Genomic DNA, 24815 nt, shown 5'->3' with positions numbered 1-24815 from the left:
GCCGGACGAGCCTCCTCTCTCTGCTATTTTTTTTTTTTAATTGTACTTTACATGAAGGTTTACAGAACAAACTAGCTTCTCATTAGTTAGTACACATATTGTTTTATGACACTGGTTAACAACTCCGTGACATGTCAACACTCTCCCTTCTCGACTTTGAGTTCCCTGTTACCAGCTTTCCTGTCTCCTCCTGACTTCTAGCCCTTGCCCCTGGGCTGGTGTGCCCCATTAGTCTCATTTTGCTTTATGGGTCTGTCTAATCTTTAGCTGAAGGGTGAACCTCAGGAGTGACTTCATTGCTGAGCTAAAAGGGTGTGTGGGGGCCATACTCTTGGGGTTTCTCCAGTCTCTGTCAAGCCAGTAAGTCTGGTTTTTTTAGTGAGTTAGAATTCTGTTTTACATTTTTCTCCATCTCTGCCCGGGACCCTCTTTGTGATCCCAGTCAGAGCAGTCAGATGGTGCCCAGCTACCATCTAGTTGTCCTGGACTCTTTGTCTGGTGGAGGCCGTGGTAGTTGTGGTCCATTAGTCCTTTGGACTAATCTTTCCCTTGTGTCTTTAATTTTCTTCATTCTCCCTTGTTCCCAAAGAGGTGAGACCAGTAGTGTATCTTGGATGGCCCTCACAGGCTTTTAAGACCCCAGACACTACTCACCAAAGTAAAATGTAGAATTTTTTTTTATGAACTGTTATACCAACTGGGCTAGGTGTTCCCTGAGACCATGGTCGCCACAGCCCTCAGCCCGGTAATTCGGTCCCTCAGGGAGTTTGGATGTGTCTATGGAGCTTTCATGACCTTGCCTTGTACAAATTGGCTGGCTTCCCAAGTACTGTGTACTGTCTTACCGTTCACCAAGTTACCAGTTATCTATTGTCTATTTAGTGTTTTTCCATCCCCACTCCTCCCCTCCCTCATAACCATCAAAGATTGTTTCTTTTTGTGTGTAAACTTTTTCATGAGTTTTTATAGTAGTGGTCTCATATTTGTCCTTTTGTGATTGACTTACTCAGCATAATGCCCTCCGGATTCATCATTGTTCTTTATCGTTGCGTAGTACTACATTGTGTGTATGCACTATAGTTTGTTTATCCATTCATCTGTTGATGGACATCTAGGTTGTTTCCATCTTTTTGCTATTGTGAACAATGCTGCCATGAACATGGGTGCGCATATGTGTATTCAAGTGATGGCTCTTATTTCTCTAGGATATATTCCTAGGAGAGGGATTGCTGGATCGTATGGTATTTCTATTTCTAGCTTTCTAAGGAACTGCCATATTGTTTTCCAAAATGGTTGCGCCATTTTACATTCCCACCGGCAGTGTCTTTCTGCCATCTTTACTAATTCTGACTCCAACCTTCCCTCCCACAGCACTCTCTACTTCTCTCCTGGGTTCAATAATTCTTTGCAATGGCCAGAGAGAACTCACAGACCATACTCACAATTACAGGGTTTATTGGGGAAGTAACAGTTACAATTCAGACTCAGGAACACTCAGGATACAGTTCTTCCATCAGGCTAGCCTCTTCCCAGCCTTTCTGTCAGGTATGCCTCTTCCTGGCCCTCGGTCTCTGCCCAAAGGCACTCAGCTTTCCCTCTCCGTGGGCCGGGAAGCCCACTGCGCTGCCTCCTCCTTCTGGACTCTCCTTTCTTGTTAGTGGTGGACCCCTCTCTTCTGCTCTGGAATTGGCTCTCTTTTAAGGCAAAACTGCCCAATCCCCTTGGATTACCCTGTCACACAGTCCCGCCCAATCAACTGGGTGGGAGTTACAAGACGATGGCTAGAAAGGCCACACAAAAGTAATCAATCAGTAATCAATCTCACCGCACACCTGCTTCTGATTTCTTTAACTACAGAACTGGCAGAAGCTTTACAGAGGAGAACAGCCTCAGTTCTAGTCCAGTCCATTATCTGTTCCATCAGGTCCTACAGAACCTCTTCTTGGGGTCACACCAGATTTGTTCCACTCTGCTCTGGGCTCACATGGTTACATTCTTTTATTCTGACTCATTGCTCAGTAACCTTGATTATTCAAGCCTTGTTCAAGAGCTGAGGCCCAGTCAGGACCTTGCTAAGGATCACTGACCTCTCCCACATGTGTCACACATGAACTCTGGAATGGCTGTGTGGACTAGCATGCTCTGTCTTATTAGAGCTGTGACTCTGTCCATGCGGAATTCTGTCTTTTCTGAGCATTTGTCCTCTGGCCAGCTGTGCCTGTGATCTCCAGGCTGTGGTGATGAGAGGGCATAAGTTTCCTTCCCCATATTTCCAGGAAGTGGGACTTCTTTATGAGGGTCTGAGCAGAAGCAGCTCTTCCTGTATTGAACTCCTTGGTGAATTTTCATTAACTATTCTGTGTCATCACATCAGCAGAGGTGGTGGGGAGGTACCACCATGCATTTACTAAGCATCTAGTATGTTCTAGGCACTGTGATGAGCCTAGAGTTGCCTTGGTGACCAAGCTAGAAGTTGTTCCTGCTCTCATAGGGTTTACTGTTTTTTAAGGAATCAGACACATGAAGAGGCAATTGAAATACAATTTAATAAAGGCTTCAAGACACAAGAACAGAGCATTATGAGAGCACATGGTAGGGGCACCTGGCCCAGACAGGAAGGGCTGGGCAGATTACTTGGGGAAAATAACATCTAAGCTAAGACCTGAAGGATGACTAGAAGTTAAGCAGGTGAAGGGGTTGGTGGAAAAAGAGGGTTCAAGAAAGAAGGAACATATTGCTTAATGCGTACAGAGATTTTATTTGAAATGATGGAAAATTGGTGAAATAAGTGGTGGTGATGGTTGCACAACATGGTATAATATAATTAAAACCACTGAACTGTACACTTAAAATGGTTGAAATGGTAAATTTTATGTTATATATATTTTACCACAATTAAAAACATAAGTTTCAAATAAAAAAGAAAGGAAGGAAGGAAGGGAAGAAAGGAGGGGGAGGGAAGGTAGGAAGGAGGGAGGAAGGAAGGAAGGAAGAAAGATAGAAAATTCAAAGACCTAGAGGCAGAGAAAGCTTGCAAAGCCTGGGGAGCAACAATTCAGGCAGGCTCGCTGAAGCTGAGTTTGATATAGGATATGGCAAGATATGAAGCTGAAGAGATGGGTAAGGATGTGGATATGAGGGGTGGTTACTGCTTAATCTTTCTATAGATCATGTAGGTACCACTTGCTTTCACAGACTAAACTTTTGTAGCTTGGCTATTTAGTGGCAGGGAATGGGACTGAGGAGTAACATTTCTTGAGTACTGATGTGTGTTGGGGATAGGAATGATCTAAGAGATCTCTAGTCCTGGAACTTAGCCTGTATCATCCAGAGGCCTCAAGCCAGCCAAGTGCCTCCCTCTCCCAGGTAGAATCCTTCGTGGCTCAAGGCATTCTCCTTGGCACCTCCTGAGTCTTCCTCCTGCTGCTGTGAGTAGCACTCTCCACTCCATTAACTGGTGCCCTTAAATTAATCAAGGTTCCCACTGCTGCTGCTGCTTCCACAGCCAGGCCTGACATGGATGCTATTTCTGGGGTTGGCCTTGCTACACCCCTTTCCCAGTGACTCTTCTGATGTAGGCACTGACACTGTTACTTCACAGGAACAAGGAAGGGAAATTAACATGTTTTAGTATTTTAGTATTTTTAGTATTTCCTAGTACTAGGAACTGAACCAGGCCCTTTCACATACAACAACAACTCTACCAGGTAGGGGTGGTTATATCCACTTGGACAATGGGGAAACTAAGGCTCAGAGACATTAAATTACTCACCCTAAGCCACAAAGCTAATAAGTGGCAAGACAGGATTTGAACCTGGTATGATTCCAAAACTACTCTACACAACACGACATTGCCTCTTTCCCTATCAGTATTAGAATTTTTATTGTTGTTAGATGCCACTGACTTGGCCCCAACTCATGCCAACCCCATCCACAGTAGAAGTAAACACTGCCAGGTTCCACCCCATCGCCATGATCACATTCAGACAGCTGTAATTCAGAGAGTTTTCGTTACCTGATTTTCAGAATGTAGACAACCAAGCCTTTCTTCCTAGTCTGTCTTAGTCTGGAAGCTCTGCTGAAACCTGTTCAGCATCACAGCAACATGCAAGCCTTCACTGACAGATGGGTGGTGGCTGTGCATGAGGTGCATTGGTTGGGAATCCAACCCGGGTCTGCTGCTTGGAAGGCAAGAATTCTGCCATGAACCACCGTTGCCTCCTTGATTCTATCAACATCCCTCAATTCTGCTCTTTTGGTTTTCTTACTGACTCTTTTCTTGAGGATAAGTCCCCCAAAGATTGGGTCAGAGGCTTTTGAGGGTCCTCTTCAAGGGTTGCTCCTTAAATGTGTCCCTCCCATGTAGGAAAGACAGAATTCAGACATCTCAAATCATCAGTGTATGTTAAATAACCAACAGTGGCATACCTCCCCCACTCTACCCCCAAAATTTAGGATAGCCTCCCATCCCTCACTTTGATTAAGAACATAGCAATAATTTCTAATACTGGTTAGTATTTCTAAATTCCTGTGAGAGAATCTGGTGGGTTTTTACACAAATAGATTTTTAGGCAGCCCTTGGTATAGCTGAACAACCTAAGTGTGATTTTTAGGTAGGTTCCTTCTTTGTCGCCTCCCCAGACCCTCACTGCATATTGTTTTTGGTTCACTCTTATTTTTGTCACGTTCTTTCATGATCATTTTAATGTTAAATTTCCATGCTAAGAAAAATAGGTTTTCTGTCTCTCTGCTCCTTCCTGCCTCTTCTCTCAATCACCAGTAAAACCCAGGGACAAGTCTTGTGGATTCTAGCAATGATGATGGACATGTTCCTTAGCCAGGGCTCCAGCTTCAGACAACGGTACTAATGAATCAATCACCGGGCTTTAACTAAGTGTCTCTTAGCTAAAAGCATGGCTTTCCCCACACTCTTGAAGGTAATCTGGACCCTATCACTAATTACTCTTCTCTTTCCCGGCAGCAAGTAGAAGCAATTTTCAAATCCTTTCTACTGACCTCAGGGCATTTTCCCCAGAAAATCACTGTCTACAAAAAAGGATTATAATTATTTCCAATTAACGTAGTCAAGGAATTCTACAGAAGAAAAGCGGTTTACATGGTGGTTAGGAGTGTACATCTGGAGTCAGCAGACTTGAGCAAGTGCTAACTCCTCCCTTTATTGGCTACGTGAATTTGGATGTGTCACTTAATCTCTTTGAATCTCAGTTTCTTCCCCTGTCAAGTAGGAATACTATTAGTTCACAGAGCCGTTATGAGGATTACGTTAGCATGGATTAAATAAAACATGTAGTTTGACCCAGGAGGTACTATTATTACTTACTATTGTTGTCAAGAATCTCTGTTTTTCAGGCTAATCTGATACATTTTCATCTGTTTCTTGGGATTTCCTTTTTTTCCACACAAGTTCTCATTCGTCTTCGAAGGTAGGACATGGTCTCACTTTCGTGAATAATTTAAATCTCACCCTTTAGAACTGTATGATCAAGTTAGAACTTAAAGGAATTGCAGTTGACTTTTTACTTTCATTTAGCCTTCTTCAAGAAGATGACTATGTTTTCTTTGCAGATTGATGAGGTGGAGTTTGTCCAAACTGCCTATGGAAAGGATATGGTAAAAGTTCTCCACATTCCGCGAGATGGAAAATACCACTCCATTAAAGAGGTGGCAACTTCGGTGCAACTTACTCTGAGTTCCGAAAAAGATTACCTGCATGGAGACAATTCAGACATCATCCTTACAGACACCATCAAGAACGCAATCCATGTCCTGACAAAATTGAAAGGGGTATGTGTCATTTTTCTTCTTAGATGCTGCTTTTCTTGATGCAGAATCCACTATAATATAGCATGGGATTGTCACTTCCTTATTTCAAGTTCCCTTTACTTTTTAACTCTATTTGTTATTTTTACATTTAAACTATTTTTAAAAAATGTCCTTTTCTATCCTAAAATTCTCAGCCTTACAGAAAAGCTTGCTTTTCTTCTTCTTTTTATGTTTTGTATTTTCTTTCTTCTTTTTTAATTACATCTTTGCTCTTCTAGGCTCTCATCTTATTACAACATCTTTTAGGCTGAAAAGGCTATCAGACACATTTGCATGTTATCTCTAACTAGGATGATTGCCTAAGAGAATTTCAGAATGGAATTTAACGCATTTTTATCGTGGATTTCTTTGAGTCCTGTTTTTTTTTTTTCCTTGTAGAAGGGATGTGGATTTATAGAAGAGAGTGCCATTTTTATTCCTGTTGTTACTGTAGAAGAAAATCTTGAGTATAAGATAGACTTTTATTTTTCATCAACAACATTCATTTATATAATTTTTAATGTCTTCCTAACTTTTTTAGGTGACATTGGCAGTTCAGGGGTAGAATTCCTGCCTTTCATGTGAGAGACCCTGGTTTGATTCTCAGCCAATGTACCTCATTCACAGCCACCACCAGTCCTTCAGTGGTTGCTTGTGTGTTGCTATGATGCTGAATAGGTTTTAGCAGAGTTTCCAGACTAAAACAGGCTAGGAAGAAAGGCCTGGCAATCTACTTCCAAAAATTAGCCAATGAAAACCTTATGGGTCACAAATGGTCACAACCAATCATGGGGATGGTACAGGACTGGGCAGTGTTTCCTTGTGTTGCTTATGTGGTCACGAAGAGTCAGGGCCGATTCAGTGGCAGCTAACAACAGCTTTTTTAACACCCTTACCACTTACTAACTGTGTGTGTGTGTGTGTGTGTGTGTGTGACCCTTACCACTTACTGTGTGTGTGTGTGTGTGTGTGTGTGTGTTGTGTGTCGTTGGGTCGATTCCAACTCATAGCAACCCTGTAGACCATCATGGATTGAATTGCATCCCCCCAAAATATGTGTCAACTTGGTTATGCCATGATTCCCAGTATTGTGTGGTTGTCCTCCATTTTATGATACAATTTTCCTACGTGTTCTAAATCCTAATGTCTGCCTGTAGTTAATGAGGCAAGATTAGATTATGTTACAGAAGATTAGAATGGGATATAACACCCTTGCTCGGGTCACATCCCTGATCCAATGTAAAGGGAGTTTCCCTGGGTTGTGGTCTGTACCACCTTTTATCTTACAAGAGATATAAGGAAAGGGAAGCCAGCAGAGAGTGAGGGACCTCATACCACCAAGAAAGCAGCACCGGGAGTACAGTGCATCCTTTGGACCTGGGGTTCCAATGAGGAGAAGCTCCTAGTCCAGGGGAAGATTGATGACAAGAACCTTCCTCCAGAGCCAACAAGGAGAGAAAGCCGTCCCCTGGAGATGACACCCTGAATTTGGACTTATAGCCTACTAGAATGTGAGGGAATAAATTTCTCTTTGTTAAAGCCATCCACTTGTGGTATTTCTGTTATAGCAGCACTAGATGACTACGACAAGGACAAAGTAGAACTGCCCTGTAGGGTTTCCTAGGCTGTAAATCTTTATGGTAGCTGATTGCCAGGTCTTTTTTCCCACGGAACCGCTGGTGGATTCTGACCACCAATCTTTCAGTTAGCAGCTCAGTGTCTTAACCATTGTGCCACCAGAGCTACTTTCTATCTGGTTAATTGCACTCTCCAAGGAGCCCCGGTGGTACAAGTGTTAAGAGCTCTGCTGCTAACTGAAAGATTGGCAGTTTGAACTCACTCAGTGGCTCCTTGGAGGAGAAAGACCTGGCGATCTGCTCCTGTAAAAATCACAGCCTAGAAAACCCTATGGGGCAGTTCTACTCTGTGACATGAGGTTGCTATGACTTGAAATCCACTCGATGGCACCCAACAACATCAACTGTACTCTCCAGAGGGTCTTGAATTGGATAGAACCTGGTATTTTAGCACTGCTACCTAGGATATATGGTCGCTATGAATCGGAATGGACTTGATGGCAATGGTTTTTTTTGTTTACCTAGAGTTTCTGTGAATGTGAGTGAAGCTGTGCTGGACCACCAGCAGATTTCTGATCAAGCATAATAAGTGCAATTCAAGATAATTTTCAGTTTAATTGGAAGTCTACAAAGGCAAGAAATGTAGACTGGAAAGCTTCTTTTCTCATGCTTTTGCATGAAAGTCATGCCCAGGATGCATTAAATGAACAAACTGGAGATATACTTTCTGCAAGGCCTATTTCTACCCTGAACCTTTGCTAATCAGAATGACTGAGGAAGCATAGGCAGGGATATAGAAAAAGTCATTGCTGTCTTTAAAAAAATCTATTGAAAGAAGAGCTCTGTACCGTGATATTGAAGAGGACCAGGTACCAAGATTCTTACATTTCCTGTACTATGTGAGAAGTTGCAGAAAAGTGAAGAAATGGACCTGGATGTTGAAGACAATTTAAATTCATTCATTATAGATGGAGTGACCGTATAATTTCTTTTCTAATCATGATAATTTTGAGAGTGAAATAAGATGCTATTAATTATTATTCTGAGATGACAGGTATAAAACAGAACAATCACGGGGAAACCTGTACAAATAATCCACCTTAATTATCAACAAAGCCACAGATAACTCATAGACTGTGTGAGGACCATAAAACATTACCTCAAGATTAACATGAAGGATTTGTGTAGAAATGGGGAGCTTCTTTATGGTGTTAGAGAGCGGGAGATGGTTAATAGAAGGCCTGTATGCAAGACAAGGAGTCCCTATGTGGCACAAATGGTTAAGACCTAGACTACTAACCAGAGAGTTGGTGGTTCAAACCCGCCTAGAGGTGCCTCAGAAGTAAAGCCTGGTGATCTGCTTCCAAAAGTTCACAGCCTTTAAAAGCCTATGGAGTGCAGTTCTGCTCTGAAATGCATGGGGTCGCCATGAGTCAAAATCGACTCAACAGCAACTAACAACAACATGGAAGGCAAGGAAGCTGAGGTGGCTTTTTATGAATATTTTGCCTTCAGAAACTGGGAGGCCCATTCATAAACTTCCTAAAGAGAGTTATGAATTGTACTGTAGTTGTAGGTGGTGACTGAGCTCACCATGAGAAGAATCTATATGTTGAGTTACTTTTTACTCAACCCTTGACATCCTCTCCTGCAAAATGGATTTCTTTTACTAACAGGATAGAGTCTCACCTGGTGATGATGATTTATTAACTACACTTGGGAGCTCTAGTGAAAAACTGGAATAAGGAGAAACTCATCTGTTAAGATTCTAATTCTGTGTGTCTCGATTCTAAAAAGCAATTTGATACCATGGGTATCTAAAGATTACTTTTAAATGGAGGCAAGTATCTCTGATGGCTAGCATTTTGTTTCTTTTTACAGATCAAAAGCATAGAAACTTTTGCTATGAACATCTGTGAGCACTTCCTTTCTTCTTTCAACCATGTAATCCAAGTTCAAGTTTATGTGGAAGAAGTCCCTTGGAAGCGATTTGAAAAGGTTATCTCACTTATTTGTGTTCCCAGTTTAATTTAAGAAATTGGCTTTATGACTTATGCTGAAATTTTCACATTTTCTTTCTAATTTTCAGAACGGTAGCATGTCCATGCATTTATTCGCACTCCCACTGGAACACACTTCTGTGAGGTTGAACAGACGAGGAATGGTGAGAGAGATTTTTCATGCTTTGATTCTGCAATAGTGTTTTCAGGTGGTGCAGTGGTTAAGAGCTCGGCTGCTAACCAAAAGGTTGACATTTCAAATCTACCAGCTGCTCCTTGGAAACCCTATGGGGCAATTCTACTCTGTCCTCTAGGGTTGCTCTGAGTTGGCATCAACTTGACCACAACCTTTTTTTGTTTTTTTTCCTCCCCCTCTAAACAACTCTGTTTATTAACACCAAGGAAACTAGAGAATTTTGAGGACTTGTAAATCTGAGATGGAAATGAGCATTGTGATTTTGGATTACATTAAACTACTCTCCACTTTTTATCTTAAAAATATAAAAATGAAATAATTCCTTCTACAACAAATCTGGGGGTTAAGTGGAGTAAATCATTTTTATTACCCAGTTTTGAGGTGAGGCAAAAAAAATGCCCTGGCAGACAAGAAACAAAACCTCTCAACTTTCTGAGCAGTATTTTTTGTACCACACCATGCTATAGTTATAATAATCTTTATTGGAAATTTTTACTAAATAGCAATCAAGTTTCCATGACATTTTATTCGCATAATAATAAATCACTGATATTATTACAATTATTATAAAATGAATTTCATTTAAAACAGCAATAACAATTATATAATTCTATTTACCAAGAAATTCTAAAGTTAACTGTGGAACATAATTATAATCCAGACCTTATTAGTATTGATAATTAAACTGAGCAAATATTATTAAAATTCTCAAAGCTTGTTTTCAGATTTGTTGACGTTGTCAGAGTGGAGTTCAATAATTTGCTAATAATTAGACAAGAAAACCTCTAAGACTCATGAAACCAAGCTTAGTAGAATTGTCTGTGTCCCAATGAAAAGTAGACTTTAGTGATCATTATAAATACAGGGTGTGAGCTCTGAACTTTCTTTTTTTCCTTTCCTTCTTCTCTAGCCTTCTTGAGTAGAAATTTGAGATAGCATTTAATAAATATAAGACATATTATAAGGTTAATAAAATATACTGCCTTTTTTTCATTCTGAGTCCTATCGGATAATACTCCCTTTAGAAAGTTTTAGTGTATTAGCAATCATTTAATATTTTTACCATCTGTGATAAACTCTAGACATAGCTAGGTCTCCTCAGTGTCTCATTAACAGTTATAAAATTGTCATATAAGAGATTGAATAAATAGTTGTTGAATAAAGGTGAAAACATAATGATTTTTATTCTTCATGATGAACTGTTTGTAGTCATGTGCTATATTAACTCTGATAGAGCTGTTTGTTAGTTAAAATCTTCCTTCCTTCCTTCCTATTTTAATTTGCTCATGCTGCCATAACAAAACACTACAAAGCAGGTGTCTTAAAGAACAGAAATTTATTTTCTCCAGGTTCAGGAAGCTGGAAGTCCGAATTCAGGGCATTGCTCTAGGAGAAGGTCCTTCTTTATCTCTTTTAGCTTCTAGTAGCTCTCAGCAACCCTTGGCATTCCTGGGATTGTAGATATGTGTGTCTGTCTCTGTGTCTATTCTACTCTTTTTATAAGACACCACTGAGAAGTGATTAGGTTTAGGACTCACCCTACTGTGGTATGATCTCATTAACATAACAAAGAAAATCCCTGTTTCTGAACAGGATCACATTCACAGGTACAGGGGTTAGGACTTCAACATAACTTTTTGGAGGACACAATTCAACCCATAACCAACCCTTCCTTCTTTCCTTCCTTTTTTCTTCTTTCTTGCCAGAGATAAGAGATTTTGGAGGAGAGAGAAAAAGAAAGGTTTCCTAACTCCCAGGCTGGTATTTTTCTACCCAAACTATATTGACTACCCTCATAAAATTATGAACTCTAAACCAGCACTGTCCAACAGAAATATAATGGAAACCACATTTGTAATTTTTATATTTTCTAGTAGTCACATTAGAAAAGGAAATAGGAGAAATTAATTTCAATAATATGTTTTATTTAACCCAATATATACTAAATAATAATATTTCAGTATGTAGTAAATATAAAAATTATTAATGAAATATTTTACATTCTTTTTAAAAAATTGAGTCTTCAAACTTTTGTATGTATTTTGTGTTTATAGCACGTTTCAATTCACACTAGCCATGTTTCAAGTGCTTAATAGCCACATGTGGCTAGTGACTACCATATTGGTTAGCACAGTTCTACACTGTTTTTCTGTGACTTTTGGGATACTTAGCACACCTTATTCCACCTTCAACTATGTAAAATGATAGCATAGAATAAAATTTTACTAATTTAAAAATGAAAGCATTTATGAAAAGCACTTTATGTCATTAACTCATATACTATTCGTTCAGCAATTAGATTTTGAGGACTTATTATGTTTTCTAGGAGCTGTAGATACAGGGATGAATATGATATTCCCTGACCCTAGTGAATTCATAGTAGGTGAATAGTAGGAGACACTTACAAACAGAATTTACTGTAGTGTGAGGGACTAAAGACTACAATGGAAAGATTAAAGCCATGCTGTGAGAGCAAAGAGGCGCAAAAAACTAGTTTTTCCTAGGGCAATCTAGAAGGCTTGACAGGAAGGAGGAAATATTGCAATTGGCTTTTGAAAAATGATTCCGAATATGCTGGCATAGAAGGGAGAAAGGGAATTACAAGCAGAATAAACAGGATGTATGCAGGTAGGAGTCGTGAAGGAGCGGAAGAGGGGAACTAAACTATTTTGAGCACCTATCTTATTCTGATCACCATACTGGGCAACTAATTTTATTGTTGAAAGGGCAAAGCATTTGAGGAATGGTAATGCGTTTTGTGGTCTAGTTCTTAGTATGTATGAAGTTGAGATGAAGATGAAGAAGTTGGTTTGGGCTGGACTCTAAAGAGTCGTGTGTGCCATAGTGACAAGTTTAGTATAACTTGGAGGCAGTTTTGCATGGTGGGTAAGCCCATAGGCCTTGGAGTTAGACTGGACTGTGTTTGAATTTGAGCTCCACTGCTTAATAATTTTGTGACTGTGAGCAAGTTACTTATCCTAATTCAGTCGTTTTTCATATGTAAAATAAGAATAACAGTGCTCACCTTATAGCGTTATCCAGAGATTTAAAAGAGACAAGTGTAAAACGTAAAGCATTTATTTTAGCACAGTAACTGACACATGGGAAGCACTCCTTAAATGATAATCACTGTCATTATTTAGAATGACAACAGGAAGCCAGGGAAGGTCTTCCCAGATGTGTGTGTGTATGTGTACTTTTGTTCGCTAATTCTGACCAAGGTATGGCAAACAGGCTGGAGAAACAGGCAGTAGGGAGATATTTGGAGACTTGTAGCAGAGATTAAGAAATGATGGAGTCTGAACTAAGGCAGCAGCAATAGAGATGGATAGGTTGGCAGGGGGTTTTATGTAAGGCATTTCTGAAGTGTAACCAATAGGTCTTAGTGGTTAAGTAGGACTGGGAGGCTAGACAGAAGGAGGGGTTAAAGTTGGCCCTAAAGTGGGAGAACTGGGGGAATTGACTATGGAGAAAACACGAAAGGAGCAAGTTTTCACAGGGAAGCTGGTGAGTTTGGGAGTATGGGAGGGAGATAGATTCGGGCACCAGCAATAGGCTGATGGTAGGTGATGCTATGGGGAGGAAGGAGATCACTCGAGAAGGATATATAAAGTGAGAAGAGAAAAAATGAGAGAGGCAAGAATATCCCCCAGATTAACGATGAGACAAAAGAGTGGTCAGAGAAATGGAAGGATTGGGGACAGTGTTGTCATGGAAGCAGAAGAAAACTAGATTTTAAGAAATCAAGGATAGTTATTGGGGTAGCAGGATGCATAACAAATAGATTCATATGTAATGGCTCAGCACAATAGAAGTTTATTCTTTTCATAAAAGTTCAGTTCCATGTATGTATGTGTGTGTGCACATGCTCTGTTCCCATAAAGTTATTCAGGGACCCAGGCTGATGGCAACTCTTACTCTGTTTTTACCCCTATCACCCTCTACCCTCTCAGCCCACCCCTAACTCTAGGCAACCACTAATCTACTTTCTGTCTCTATAGATTTTCCTGTTTTGGACATTTATATGAATGGAATCATAACATATGGTCTTTTGTGACTGGCTTCTTTCACTTAGCATAATGTTTTCAAAGTCCATTCATGTTGTAGTATGTATCATTACTCATTCCTTTTACAGCCAAGTAATATTCCATTGTAAGGATATATTACATTTTGTTTATCCATTTGTCAGTTGATGGACATTTGGGTTGTTTCCACCTTGTGGCTATTATGAATAATGCTGCTATAATCATTTGTGTACAAGTTTCTGTGTGGGTGTATATTTTCATTTCTCTAGGGCATATGCTGAGGGGTGGAATTGCTGGGTCATATGGTAACTCTATATTTAATAGTTTGAGGAACTGTCACACTGTTTTTCAAAGTGGCTGCACCATTTTATATTCCCACCAACAGAATATGAAGGTTCTGATTTCTCTACATTCTTGCTAAACACTTATTATTATCTGACTTTTTGTTCCTAAATGAGTATCTCATTTTTATTTCTCAATGAGTATCTCATTTACCCATTTTTAAAATTAGGCTATTTGTCTTTTTATTATTGAGTACTAAGAGTTCTTTATATATTCTAGATACAAGGCCCTTATCAGATATATAATTTGAAAATGTTTTTTTCCCATTCTGTGGGTTGCCTTTCCACTTTCCTGATGTTATTCTTTGAAGCACAGAAGTTCTTCACTTTGATGAAGTCCAAATTATCTATTTTGGTGTAATATCTATGAATCCTTTGCCAAATCCAAGGCCATGAGGGTTTACCCCTATATTTTCTTCTACAAATTTCATAGTTTTAGCTCTTATAGTTAGGTATGTCTTCGATCCCTCTTGAGTTAATCTTTGTGTATGGTGTGAGATAATGGTCCAACTTCATTTTTTTTGCATGTGTCTAACCAGTTCTTACATTTTTAATATTCACTTTTTAGAGTTACCCTTAGTGTAGGTCTTCATACCGGACAACCAGGACAGGAGAAGAGCTTGGAGGAGCAAAAGGATAGGGCAACGTCCCTCAAGCATAAACACCAAGCCTGTAAGAGTTGCACATTACTTCTACTGAAAAGAACTCAATCACACAGCCACACCTAACTACAAGAGAGGCAAGAAAATATAGTCTATCTAGGTATCTAGGAGGAGGAGGAAATAGATTTAGTGAACAGCTAGGAGTCCCTGCATGAAGAGTTAAGAAGTTTGGGTTGAAAGAGATCTGAAAAGAAGCTGTGGAGTTTGGCAAATAGGTGTCATAGTGATTTCCTCAAGAATATTTTTAACAGAGCCATGGAGGCAGAAGTGGAGTGGCCAAGTATACCCCATTGCTGCCAAGGTGATTCCAACTCATAGCGACCTTATTGGACAGAGTAGAACTGCCCCATAGAGTTTCTAAGGAGCAGCTAGTGGATTTGAACTGGGACCATTTGGTTAGCAGCCAGTCTCTGAACCACTGCACTACCAGGGCTCCATGGCCAAGTATAGGACTTGCTAATCATAAGAAGAAAGGCTGCTTTTTATACCCATGTTCTATCTAGAAATTACCAGAGAGGAGCCCTGGTGGCCCAGTGGTTAAGAGCTTGGCTGCTAACCAAAAGGTTGACAGTTCAAATCCACCAGCTGCTCTTTGGAAACCCTGTGGGGCACTTATACTCTGTCCTATACGTTCGCTATGAGTTGGAATCGACTCCACAGCAACGAGTATCAGCCTAAGGAGCCCTGGTGGTGCAGTGGTTAAGCACTCAGCTGTTAACCGAGATGTCAGTGGTTCGAACCTACCAGTTGCTCCATGGGAGAAAGATGGGCCAGTCTGCTTCCATAAAGATTTACAGCCTTGGAAACCCTACTGGGCAGTTCTACTCTGCCCTATAGGGTAGCTATGAGTCAGAATTGACTCGATGGGAGTGGATTTGGTTTGGGTTTAGTAGCAGCTTGAATTCTAGTCACTTGGCTGCTGCAGAGTAGAAAAACTAGTCACCATAATCAGACCAAGGAACCCTGATGGCACAGTGGTTAAGCACTCGGCTGCTAACCGAAAGGCCGGTAATTTGAACCCACTAGGTGCTCCACATAAGAAAGATGTGGCAGTCTGCTTCCATAAAGATTACAGCCTTGGAAACCTTATGGAACAGTTCTGCTCTGTCCTATAGGGTCACTATGAGTCAGAATTGACTTGATGGCATACTACAACAACAACAGAATCAGGCCAAAGCTTTTTCTTTCTGCAGAAAATTACAAAGCTTCAGGATATTGCAGTCATTGTGGCGATGTTCCCAGAAGCTCCAGCTTGGCTCATTTAGAATGCAGCCCCCCCACGCCTCCGATATCATGCAGAGCTGGCAGGGATGAGGTAGAGGAGAGGCATCTGTTGCCTTAAGTGGCTATAGGTATGTGTGTGCACACGTATATGAGTGTGTGTATCTTCTAGCGTTGGGTATAGAAAGATGACATTTGTACTGTGTCCATCTTTGGAGAGTGGAGATTTATGCTCATTTGGTAGGAAAGTTTAATTAATTTGCTTATTATGCAAGAGTTAAAACTGCAGCAATTGTGATGTGAGTCAATGTTACAATCATCACCCTTATATCACAGGCTTAACTGAAGAAAAAAATTATTAACTTACTCAGACACACACACGTACACACACCCTCCCACCATTTCACCTGGTGAAGGCTGTTGTTACAAACCCCTAAGTAATGCCTTTGGTGGGAGGACAGGCTAGAATGGGGAGAATACTGGGCTTTCAAGTACATTTACTTAAACACAAATTCAGCCAAAAGGGACTCTTCTCAGTGGGACATGTGACTGGGTTTCTCCTAGTGGACTGGATTCATTCTTACCAACTGAACAAACACTTATAGAAAGCCTACAAAATGCCAAGCACCATTCTAGGTGCTGGAAATTGCTGTAAAACTCCCATTACGTTGTTTTTTTCTTGGTAGATCTTTTAAACCTACATCATTAATCTGTATTTTTAGTTGGTTCAAAGTCTGCTGGCTCCATGGAAGAATGTGGAAGAGAGAGAAATTTGTTCACCCAAAGGGGCGAGGGCTGGTGGTATGTTTGTGACTTCCTGAGCGCTGAGAGGAGAACGACCCTGTGTATGTGTTACACAGGCTGTTGGTTTAGGCATTACATGGAATCTCGAGCCTCAAAGTCTTCTCTCATGTGTCTCTGCTGAACTGCAAGCTTAGTGGGCCTTGAAATCACTGGGACTGTTCACTCACTGGTTTGAACTAAGTCAGCACCCAAACCTCATCACTATTTGAATTATAACTCACAATTCTTTAAGCATCAACTTTCTCCCATTCTGACACTAATGATAAGAATTCCGCTAAAGCATAGCTAAGCAGGGGAAGAGGAGATGGAGAAGATGTCTCAAACAGTAGGGGTAAAATCCCATCTGTTGACATGGAGGCTAAAGTGGACAGGAGGATAGTTTTGAGGAAGGGGGATGATGAAACCAAAGTCCTGAGGGAGACAAGCTGGGCAGACAGAAGAAGTGAGATCGAGAAGGTGGGAGGCCCAGGGCAAGAAGTCTGTTTATGTCTTTTCGATATCAAGACTAAAAGCACTCTTCAATTCCTCTGAAAGAACAGTTCTTGGCAAACACAGGTTCTTTAAAAATCACCTTGATCTTCACCTAGCTATACAAAATCCCAGTCAACTTCTTTGCTTCTGGATGATGTCATCTCTCCCCATCCAGAATTTCATGGAAGGAGCTCTCACTCTCCCTGCATGAGCTAAATGGACTCTCAAAGGCAAATGATACTTAATTGATCTTCGCTTTTTCTAGCGCTTTACAAGTTTAAGATTTTCTACTAGAATGATTTAATATAGTTTTAAAATATCCTCCTTTCAGCTATTTGTGTCCTTTTTGGAGGTGTTAAACATGGAAGCAATTATCTTCTTCATGACAGAATTTTTTTCTTGGCTCAGTGAAGCTTTGTGCCTTGTGACACCTGATGCGTAGGTAAAGAATTGGGCTTATTTTCTGTTAATTCTCGGTGAGTTTTCTTTCCCTTAGAGAGCTAAAGAGTAGGATGTATGCTTCTCTGAGAGATAAACCACAATCTGTTAAGTGTGTAGGAGGACACTAAAAGCTAGAAAAGATTATACCCTAGCAAAGTAAAATGTGAAAAATCTTCCTTTTGCATTACTCTACGACCATGGTGAAAGAGCAAAAAAAAAAAAAAAAAAAAGGAACTCAGCACAGGAGAATAAGAGAAACAAAGAAAACGTCAGCACCAAAAAAAAAAAAAAAAAAAAAATTACAAAAGCAGATTAAGTGGTTTCATGGGAAGTAACCTAGAAAAGGACAGTCTGTTTGGTTGAATTACTTCTTGTTAGTCTAAATTGGAATTTTTAGAGTGTGTTAGGCATCATATTTTTAGTTGATGGGCCCATGAATTTGAAAGGCTTGGGTTCTTACCAGTGCTCAGATGGCTGGGGCACCGCCAACAGAGAAGATAAAATAAGCTCTCTGATTTCATCCAGAGTGTCTAATGTGTGCCAAGGGAAAAAATTTTTTTTAAATCAAAGAAAATAGATTTGTTATTGTTGTTGTTGTTGTTGATAGAAAGATGAGAGTGCCAAAGTTGATGGTTTACATTCTGCCAAAACTGTGGCAATAGTTAGTCTTTGGGAACATGAGACATTTTATTTTGTGTGAAACTGAAGCCAAGACACATTAGAAAATGCCACTGCTTTCTCCATCTTTAAATTCTAACAAGAAAGTAGGCCATTTCAAAGTTGCCTAGCAGGACTGAAACTTCCCTGAGGTAAATAAATCTCATCCCAGGGCTGGAGGCAGCCAGGGGAAGTGTATCAAAAGCAGTTTTCAAAACCTATTGAGTCTCTGTGAAACATGACAAATATTTACAGGTGGTGGAGATCAAAGAGCAAAAGTCAATTATGGCAAAATGTCGTAATAACTAACATGTATAGATCACTCCCTATGGGACATTCTACTAAGTCCTTTATATGTATTATCTTAGACCCGTATCAACTGTAGGAACTATGTAAAATTATCATCTCTACTTTACAGGTGAGAAAATAAAGGTACAGAGAAGTTAAGTAATTTCCTCAGGAGCATAGTCCTCATAAGAAGAGGGGTACGGAGAGAGCCATTAGAATTTGAATTCAGAGAATCTGAGTCCCAAGGCTGTAGACTCAACCACTATTTAGCACTGCATTCAGGAATCCTTTTATGATTAAGACCATTGGGGAAGTCTGATTGGCTTACTTTGATGCTCTTGATCAAGGCCAGCCCTATATGAAAAGATGAAGTAGGTAAAGTTTGCTTTTGGTTCTCCTTCACCTTCTGTTTATCCCCATTCAAACATTCTCACTAGTCATTCTGCCCCTTCCCTTGGTTGCAAACCCATGTTTCATTTCTCTAGGATTTTGTTTTCTAGAAGAGATTTATGCTGAAAGTAGATTACAATGTTAGTTTATAAAGATAGTACAGAAGTGGGGAGAGGGAGATAAAGGAAGAAACATTGTATGGATGGGGAGTGGTCCAAAAGAGGGGAAGAAAATCATGGAATCTCATAATGTGGTACTGAGTTCAAACTCTACCACTGCCGGTTTCTAGCCATGTGACGAAGGTAAATGATTATAGTCACCTGTATAAAAATACCTACTTTATAGGGTTGTGAGGATTAAATAAGATAAAAATTAAAAAATACCAAGTACAGCATCTGGCAGTCAGGGGGTTTTCAGCCGATGTTGGTTCCCTCCTTCTCTCTTGGCACACTGTGTCTCAGTTTAGGGCATCAGGAAGGGAAATGATAAAGATTGATGGGGGGTGCACTGTCTAGAAGAGAAGGAGAGTAAGTTGCAAGATACTTATTCCTTGACACAAATTGATCTTTTTACACTCATACAGTTCTCTCGGGTTTGAGACTCAGACTCATTTTAATCAGCTGTACGCTACATTTAGAAATGCTGATATGTGAAACCATGTTCACAGATCTTTAATAGGTTTTGTCTTTATACATTTAGAGGGTCTGCTCTATATCTGATAAACCCAGATGCTACGGTGGGCATTGTAGAAGATCATTCTTTGGCCTGAGTGCTGTAGCCATATAAGGCTTTGCTGGTGTCTTTATCCTTCTTCAGATACAGCTTCCAATGAGAATTTCAAAATTCTAAACAAATACCATTTCCTGTTTTACCACCTTATCCTGGAACACTCTGCACAGAACACCTTACTTAATCAGCACATATTTAATTAGCAGATCTTCAACTGCCCACTGGTCATTGCTCTCTCTGGCTGTTGTTGTTAGGTGCTGTCGAGTCAGTTCAGACTCACAGTGACCCTGTGAACAACAGAACAAAATACTGCTCGGTCCTGCGCCATCCTCACGATCATTGTTATGCTTAATCTCATTGATGCCGCCACTGTGTCAATCCATCTCCTTGAGGGTCTTCCTCTTTTCTGCTGACCCTTTACCAAGTGTTGTGGATTGAATCGTGTCCTCCAAAAATGTCTGCCAACTTGGTTAGGCCATGATCGCAGTATTGTGTGATTGTCTACCATTTTGTCATCTGATGTGATTTTCCTATGTGTTGTGAAACCTACGTCTATGATGAGGTGGAATTATCAGCAGTTATGTTAATGAGGCAGGATTGACTCTACAAGATAGGTTGTGTCTTAAGTCAATGTCTCTTGAGATATAAAAGAGAGAAGTGAGCAGAGAGACATAGGGGACCTCATACCACCAAGAAAAAAGAGCCAGGAGAATAGCGTGTCCTTTGGACCTGGGGTTCCTACGCTAAGAAGCTCCTCAATGGGGGAAGATTGACAAGAACCTTCCCCCAGTGCCTACAGAGAAAGAAAGCCTTCCCCTGAAGCTGGCATCCTGAGTTTGGACTTACAGCCTACTAGACTATGAGAGAATAAATTTCTGTTTGTTAAAGTCATCCACTTGTGGTATTTCTGTTACAGCAGCATTCGATAACTAAGACATCAAGCATGATGTCCTTCTCCAGGGACTGGTCCCTCCTGGTAACATATCCAAAGTACATGAGACGAAGTCTCGTCATCCTCACTTCTAAGGAGCATTCTGGCTATACTTCTTCCAAAACAGATTTGTTCATTCTTCTGGCAGCCATGGCATATTCAGTATACTTCATCAACACCATAATTCAAAGGCATCAATTCTTCTTTGGTCTTCCTTTACTCATTGTCCAGCTTTTGCATGCATATGAGGCGATTGAAAATACCATCGCTTGGGTCAAGTGCACCTTAGTCCATAAAGTGACATCTTTGCTTTTTAACACTTTAAAGAGGTCTTTTGCAGGAGATATTGCCCAATGCAATACATCGTTTAATGTCTTGACTGCTGCTTCAATGGGTGTTGATTGCTGAGCTAAGTAAAATGAAATCCTGGACAACTTCAATCTTTTCTCCGTTTATCATGATGTTGCTTATTGGTCCAGTTGTGAGGATTTTTGTTTTCTTTTTGTTGAGGTATAATCCATACTGAAGGCTGTAGTCTTTGATCTTCATCAGTAAGTGCTTAAAGTCCTCTTCATTTTCAGCAAGCAAGGTTGTGTCATCTGCATGACGCAGGTTGTTAATGAGTCTTCCTCCAATCCTGATGTCCTGTTCGTCTTCATATAGTCCAGCTTCTTGGATTATTTGCTCTGCATACTGATTGAATAAGTATGATGAAAAGATACAACCCTGACTTACACCTTTCCTGACTTTAAACTACGCGGTATCCTCTTGTTCTGTTTGAGACTGCCTTTTGATCTATGTACAGGTTCCTCATGAACTCAATTGAGTGTTCTGGAATTCCCATTCTTTGCGATGTTATCCATAATTTGTTATGATCCACACAGTCGAATGCCTTTGCATAGTCAATAAACACAGTTAAACATCTTTCCGGTAGTCTCTGCTTTCAGCCAAGATCCATCTGACATTAGCAGTGATATCCTTCATTCCACATCCACTTCTGAATTTGGCTTGAATTTCTGGCAGTTCTCTGTTGATGTACTGCTGCAACCACTTTTGAATGATCTTCAGTAAAATTTTATTTGTGTGTGATTTAATGATATTGATCAATAATTTTTGCATTCTGTCGGATCCCGTTTCTTTGGAAAGGGCACAAATATGGATCTCTTCCAGTTGGTTGGCCAGGTAGCTGTCTTCCAAATTTCTTGTCATAGATAGACAAGTGAGCACCTCCGGCACTGTATCCATTTGTTGAAACATCTTGATTGATATTCTGTCAATTCCTGGAGCCTTGTTTTTCGCCAGTGCCTTCACTACAGCTTGGACTTATTTTCCTCAGTACCGTCAGTTCTTGATCATATGCTACCTCCTGAAATGGTTGAACACTGAGCATTTCTTTTTGGTACAGTGACTTTGTGTATTCCTTCCGTCTTCTTTTGATGCTTCCTGCATCGTTTAGTATTTTCCCTGTAGAATCCTTCAGTATTGCAACTCGAGGCTTGAATTATATCTTTAGTTCTTTCAGCTTGAGAAATGCCAAGCATGTTCTTCCCTTTTGGTTTTCTAACTCCAGGTCTTTGCACATATCATTATAATACTTTACATTGTGTTCTCGAGCCACCCTTTGAAATCTTCTGTTAGGCTCTTTTACATCATCATTTCTTCCTTTCACTTTAGCTACTCTACATTCAAGAATAAAATTCAAAGTCCCTTCTGACATCCAGAAGAAAGTCTTTTCTTTCTTCCCTGTCTTTTTAATGATCTTTTGCTTTCTTCATGTAAGATGTCCTTGATGTCATTCCACAACTCGTCTGGTCTTCGGTCGTTAGTGTTCAATGCATCAAATCTATTCTTGAGATGATCTCTAAATTCAAGTGAGATATACTCAAGGTCCTTCTTCCTAGTCTGTTTTAGTTTGGAAGCTCTGCTGAAAGCTGTCCACCATGGATGACGCTGCTGGTATTTGAAATACTGATGGCATAGCTTCCGGCATCACAGCAACACTCAAACCACCACACTATGACAAACTGACAGACAGGTGGTGGTTCTGTCTTGTAGGTACACATATATAGCAGAGAAAAATATCGAAATACAGTCATTATTTACCTAGTTCTGAAACTCCACAGCCGCTGAGTTAACCACAGCAATTAAAACCACACAGGGGATGTAAGTGATTGGATTATTAAGAGCTGCCCTGGATTTTAATTGTGGGTTATGAGTTACATTCTTGTTCTTCAACAAAGATCACATACAATGTGGTGATGCCTGATATCTTAGGCCCTTGATTTACAGAAATAGGCCAGGAGCGATAGATATTAGTTGGAACTAACTTAGAGACTGAAGAGAGGTGACCTTAATAATCCTCCCATGAAACTTTGTAGTTGGAAATTTGTACCTGTCTTCTCAACATCCCCCCGACCTCATCAGCCTGAGTATACAAATAAGGTCATGGTGGTAACGTTGATTCCCATATTTCCCTGGCTTTGTAGCTCCTCACTACCAAGATACAGAGCCCCTGTAGCCAAACTCTCCCACCCCTTCCTCTGACAGCCTCCAAGGGCAGTTGCACACATGCTCAGGAAGAAGCTTGCACACTGGTATAACTACAATCTCACTGGCTCTGCCCGTATTTGCTGTGTCAATTGGGAAGAAGGTTGCTCTCCACAGAGCATTGTACCTTGGGACTTCCAAGTGTGCACATGGCTCCATGTTCTCTTCAGGCTCCACCTAAGTGCTGGAGTTACAGTGTGTTCCATATGGAAAAAGAGAGACTCTTCGCCTCCCTAACTCTGTGCCCCACCTGTCTCCTGGGCCCTGAGCCAGAACTGCTTGGCACACAAGTAAACAGCTTCTTCAGATTATGCTCATCATACTTCCACCTTCTCCATTCACCTTATGGGATGACCTCAGGGGCAGTAGGAGAGCCATATCATCTCCTCCATTGTTTTTAACTCTTCCCTGTGCCCCCTAGGTATGCATGAACCAATTTTCTCCTTTATCCTTTGGTCAAAAATCAAAAGCCTTTAGGGGTATCACCCATATGGGTCACCAACCTTTTCTTCCCAGTCTTACTGCTGAGACTCAGCCAGGCACATGCTTCTACTCTTGCATGAAGTTGTCTGCTTTTGCTGAGCTCATTGCTACAATGGAACTGAGTCACCATTAGGGTCTGGTGGAGTCATCAGCCAGTGTAGATGGTTGTCCGATGAGAACAATCTCTAGTAAATGAGTTGCAGTGTCAAAAGTAGATAGAGGAATGGCTTTTGAGGAGCTTATTAACTCATTTGGCATAATTGCCTGTTGAATGAGATGGAGCTCAAAATGTGTTAAGTGTCCTGGCCTAGAAAAACACCCCTGCAAGTAGCTGAGAGGAAGGTATTCATTTTTGTGGGCTTCATCACAACTGGGAAGTTTATTCTCTGGCCTTCAGTTCTCCTAGGGCAGGAGAGGGCAGGTATGTAGTAAATAATTTGGCCTTGCCCAAAGAGAATTTCTGGCATTTGTTCTCAGCTTCTGGGAGGTAATCTCTAGGCTCTTGGAATGTCATGCCTGATAGGAATGTGTTTGCTTGCCCGGAGGCCTTGAGTCACTGGACAATCTTAAAGTGGGAGCTGGAATAACAGAAAGACTAACTATGTGATTTATAGTGAGGGCTTTGAGTCATGTGGTATCAGTTGACCTGGAGACTGAGATCAACCAAATGGGTAATCAATCAATCCATTATGCCTACATAGTGAAGCCCGAATAAAAACTCTGAACACTGAGGCTTGAAGGCTTGAGTGAGCTTCTCGTGGTTGGCAATATTTATGCATATTATCACACATCAGTTTTGGGTAAGTAATGTGTCCTGACTCCATAAGGAGAGGACATGGAAGCTTCATGTTTGGTACTCCCTGGACTTTACCCAAGGTTCCTAGGTAGTGCAAATGGTTTGTGCTCAACTACTAACCTAAAGATTGGCTGTTCAAACCCACCCAGCAGTAGCCTGGAAAAAAGTCCTAGGTATCTGCTTCCACAAAGATTACAGCCAAGAAAACCCTATGGAGCAGTTCTACTCTGCAACACATGGGGTCATCATGAGTCAGAATCGACTCAACAGCAGTGGGTTTGGTTTTTGGTTTTTGGACTCTACCCTATTGTCTCAGTCATCTGGTGCTGCTCTAACAGGAATACCACAAGTGGATGGCTTTACAAAGAGAAATTTATTCTCTCACAGTCCAGTAGGCTACAAGTCCAAATTCAGGGCATCAGCTCCAGGGGAA

General features: G+C 40.6%; 1 protein-coding gene across 1 annotated transcript in view; it reads left to right on the top strand.

Annotated features, from left to right (window-relative positions):
• The first annotated feature begins 4913 nt into the window (after window positions 1-4913).
• Window positions 4914-24815, top strand: part of LOC101357598 (uricase-like) — a 27875-nt gene continuing 7973 nt past the window's right edge. Inside the window, 4 exon segments of the mRNA XM_004369141.2 lie at window positions 4914-4937; window positions 5587-5805; window positions 9282-9398; window positions 9498-9564. Coding sequence (XP_004369198.2) covers window positions 4914-4937; window positions 5587-5805; window positions 9282-9398; window positions 9498-9564 — 427 coding nt within the window.

Source organism: Trichechus manatus, unplaced genomic scaffold (genome assembly GCF_000243295.1).
Source record: "Trichechus manatus latirostris isolate Lorelei unplaced genomic scaffold, TriManLat1.0 scaffold00003, whole genome shotgun sequence".
Classification (NCBI taxonomy): Eukaryota; Metazoa; Chordata; class Mammalia; order Sirenia; family Trichechidae; genus Trichechus; species Trichechus manatus.
The sequence above is the reverse complement of the archived record's forward strand: the minus strand, read 5'-3'. Positions and strand labels throughout refer to the sequence as shown.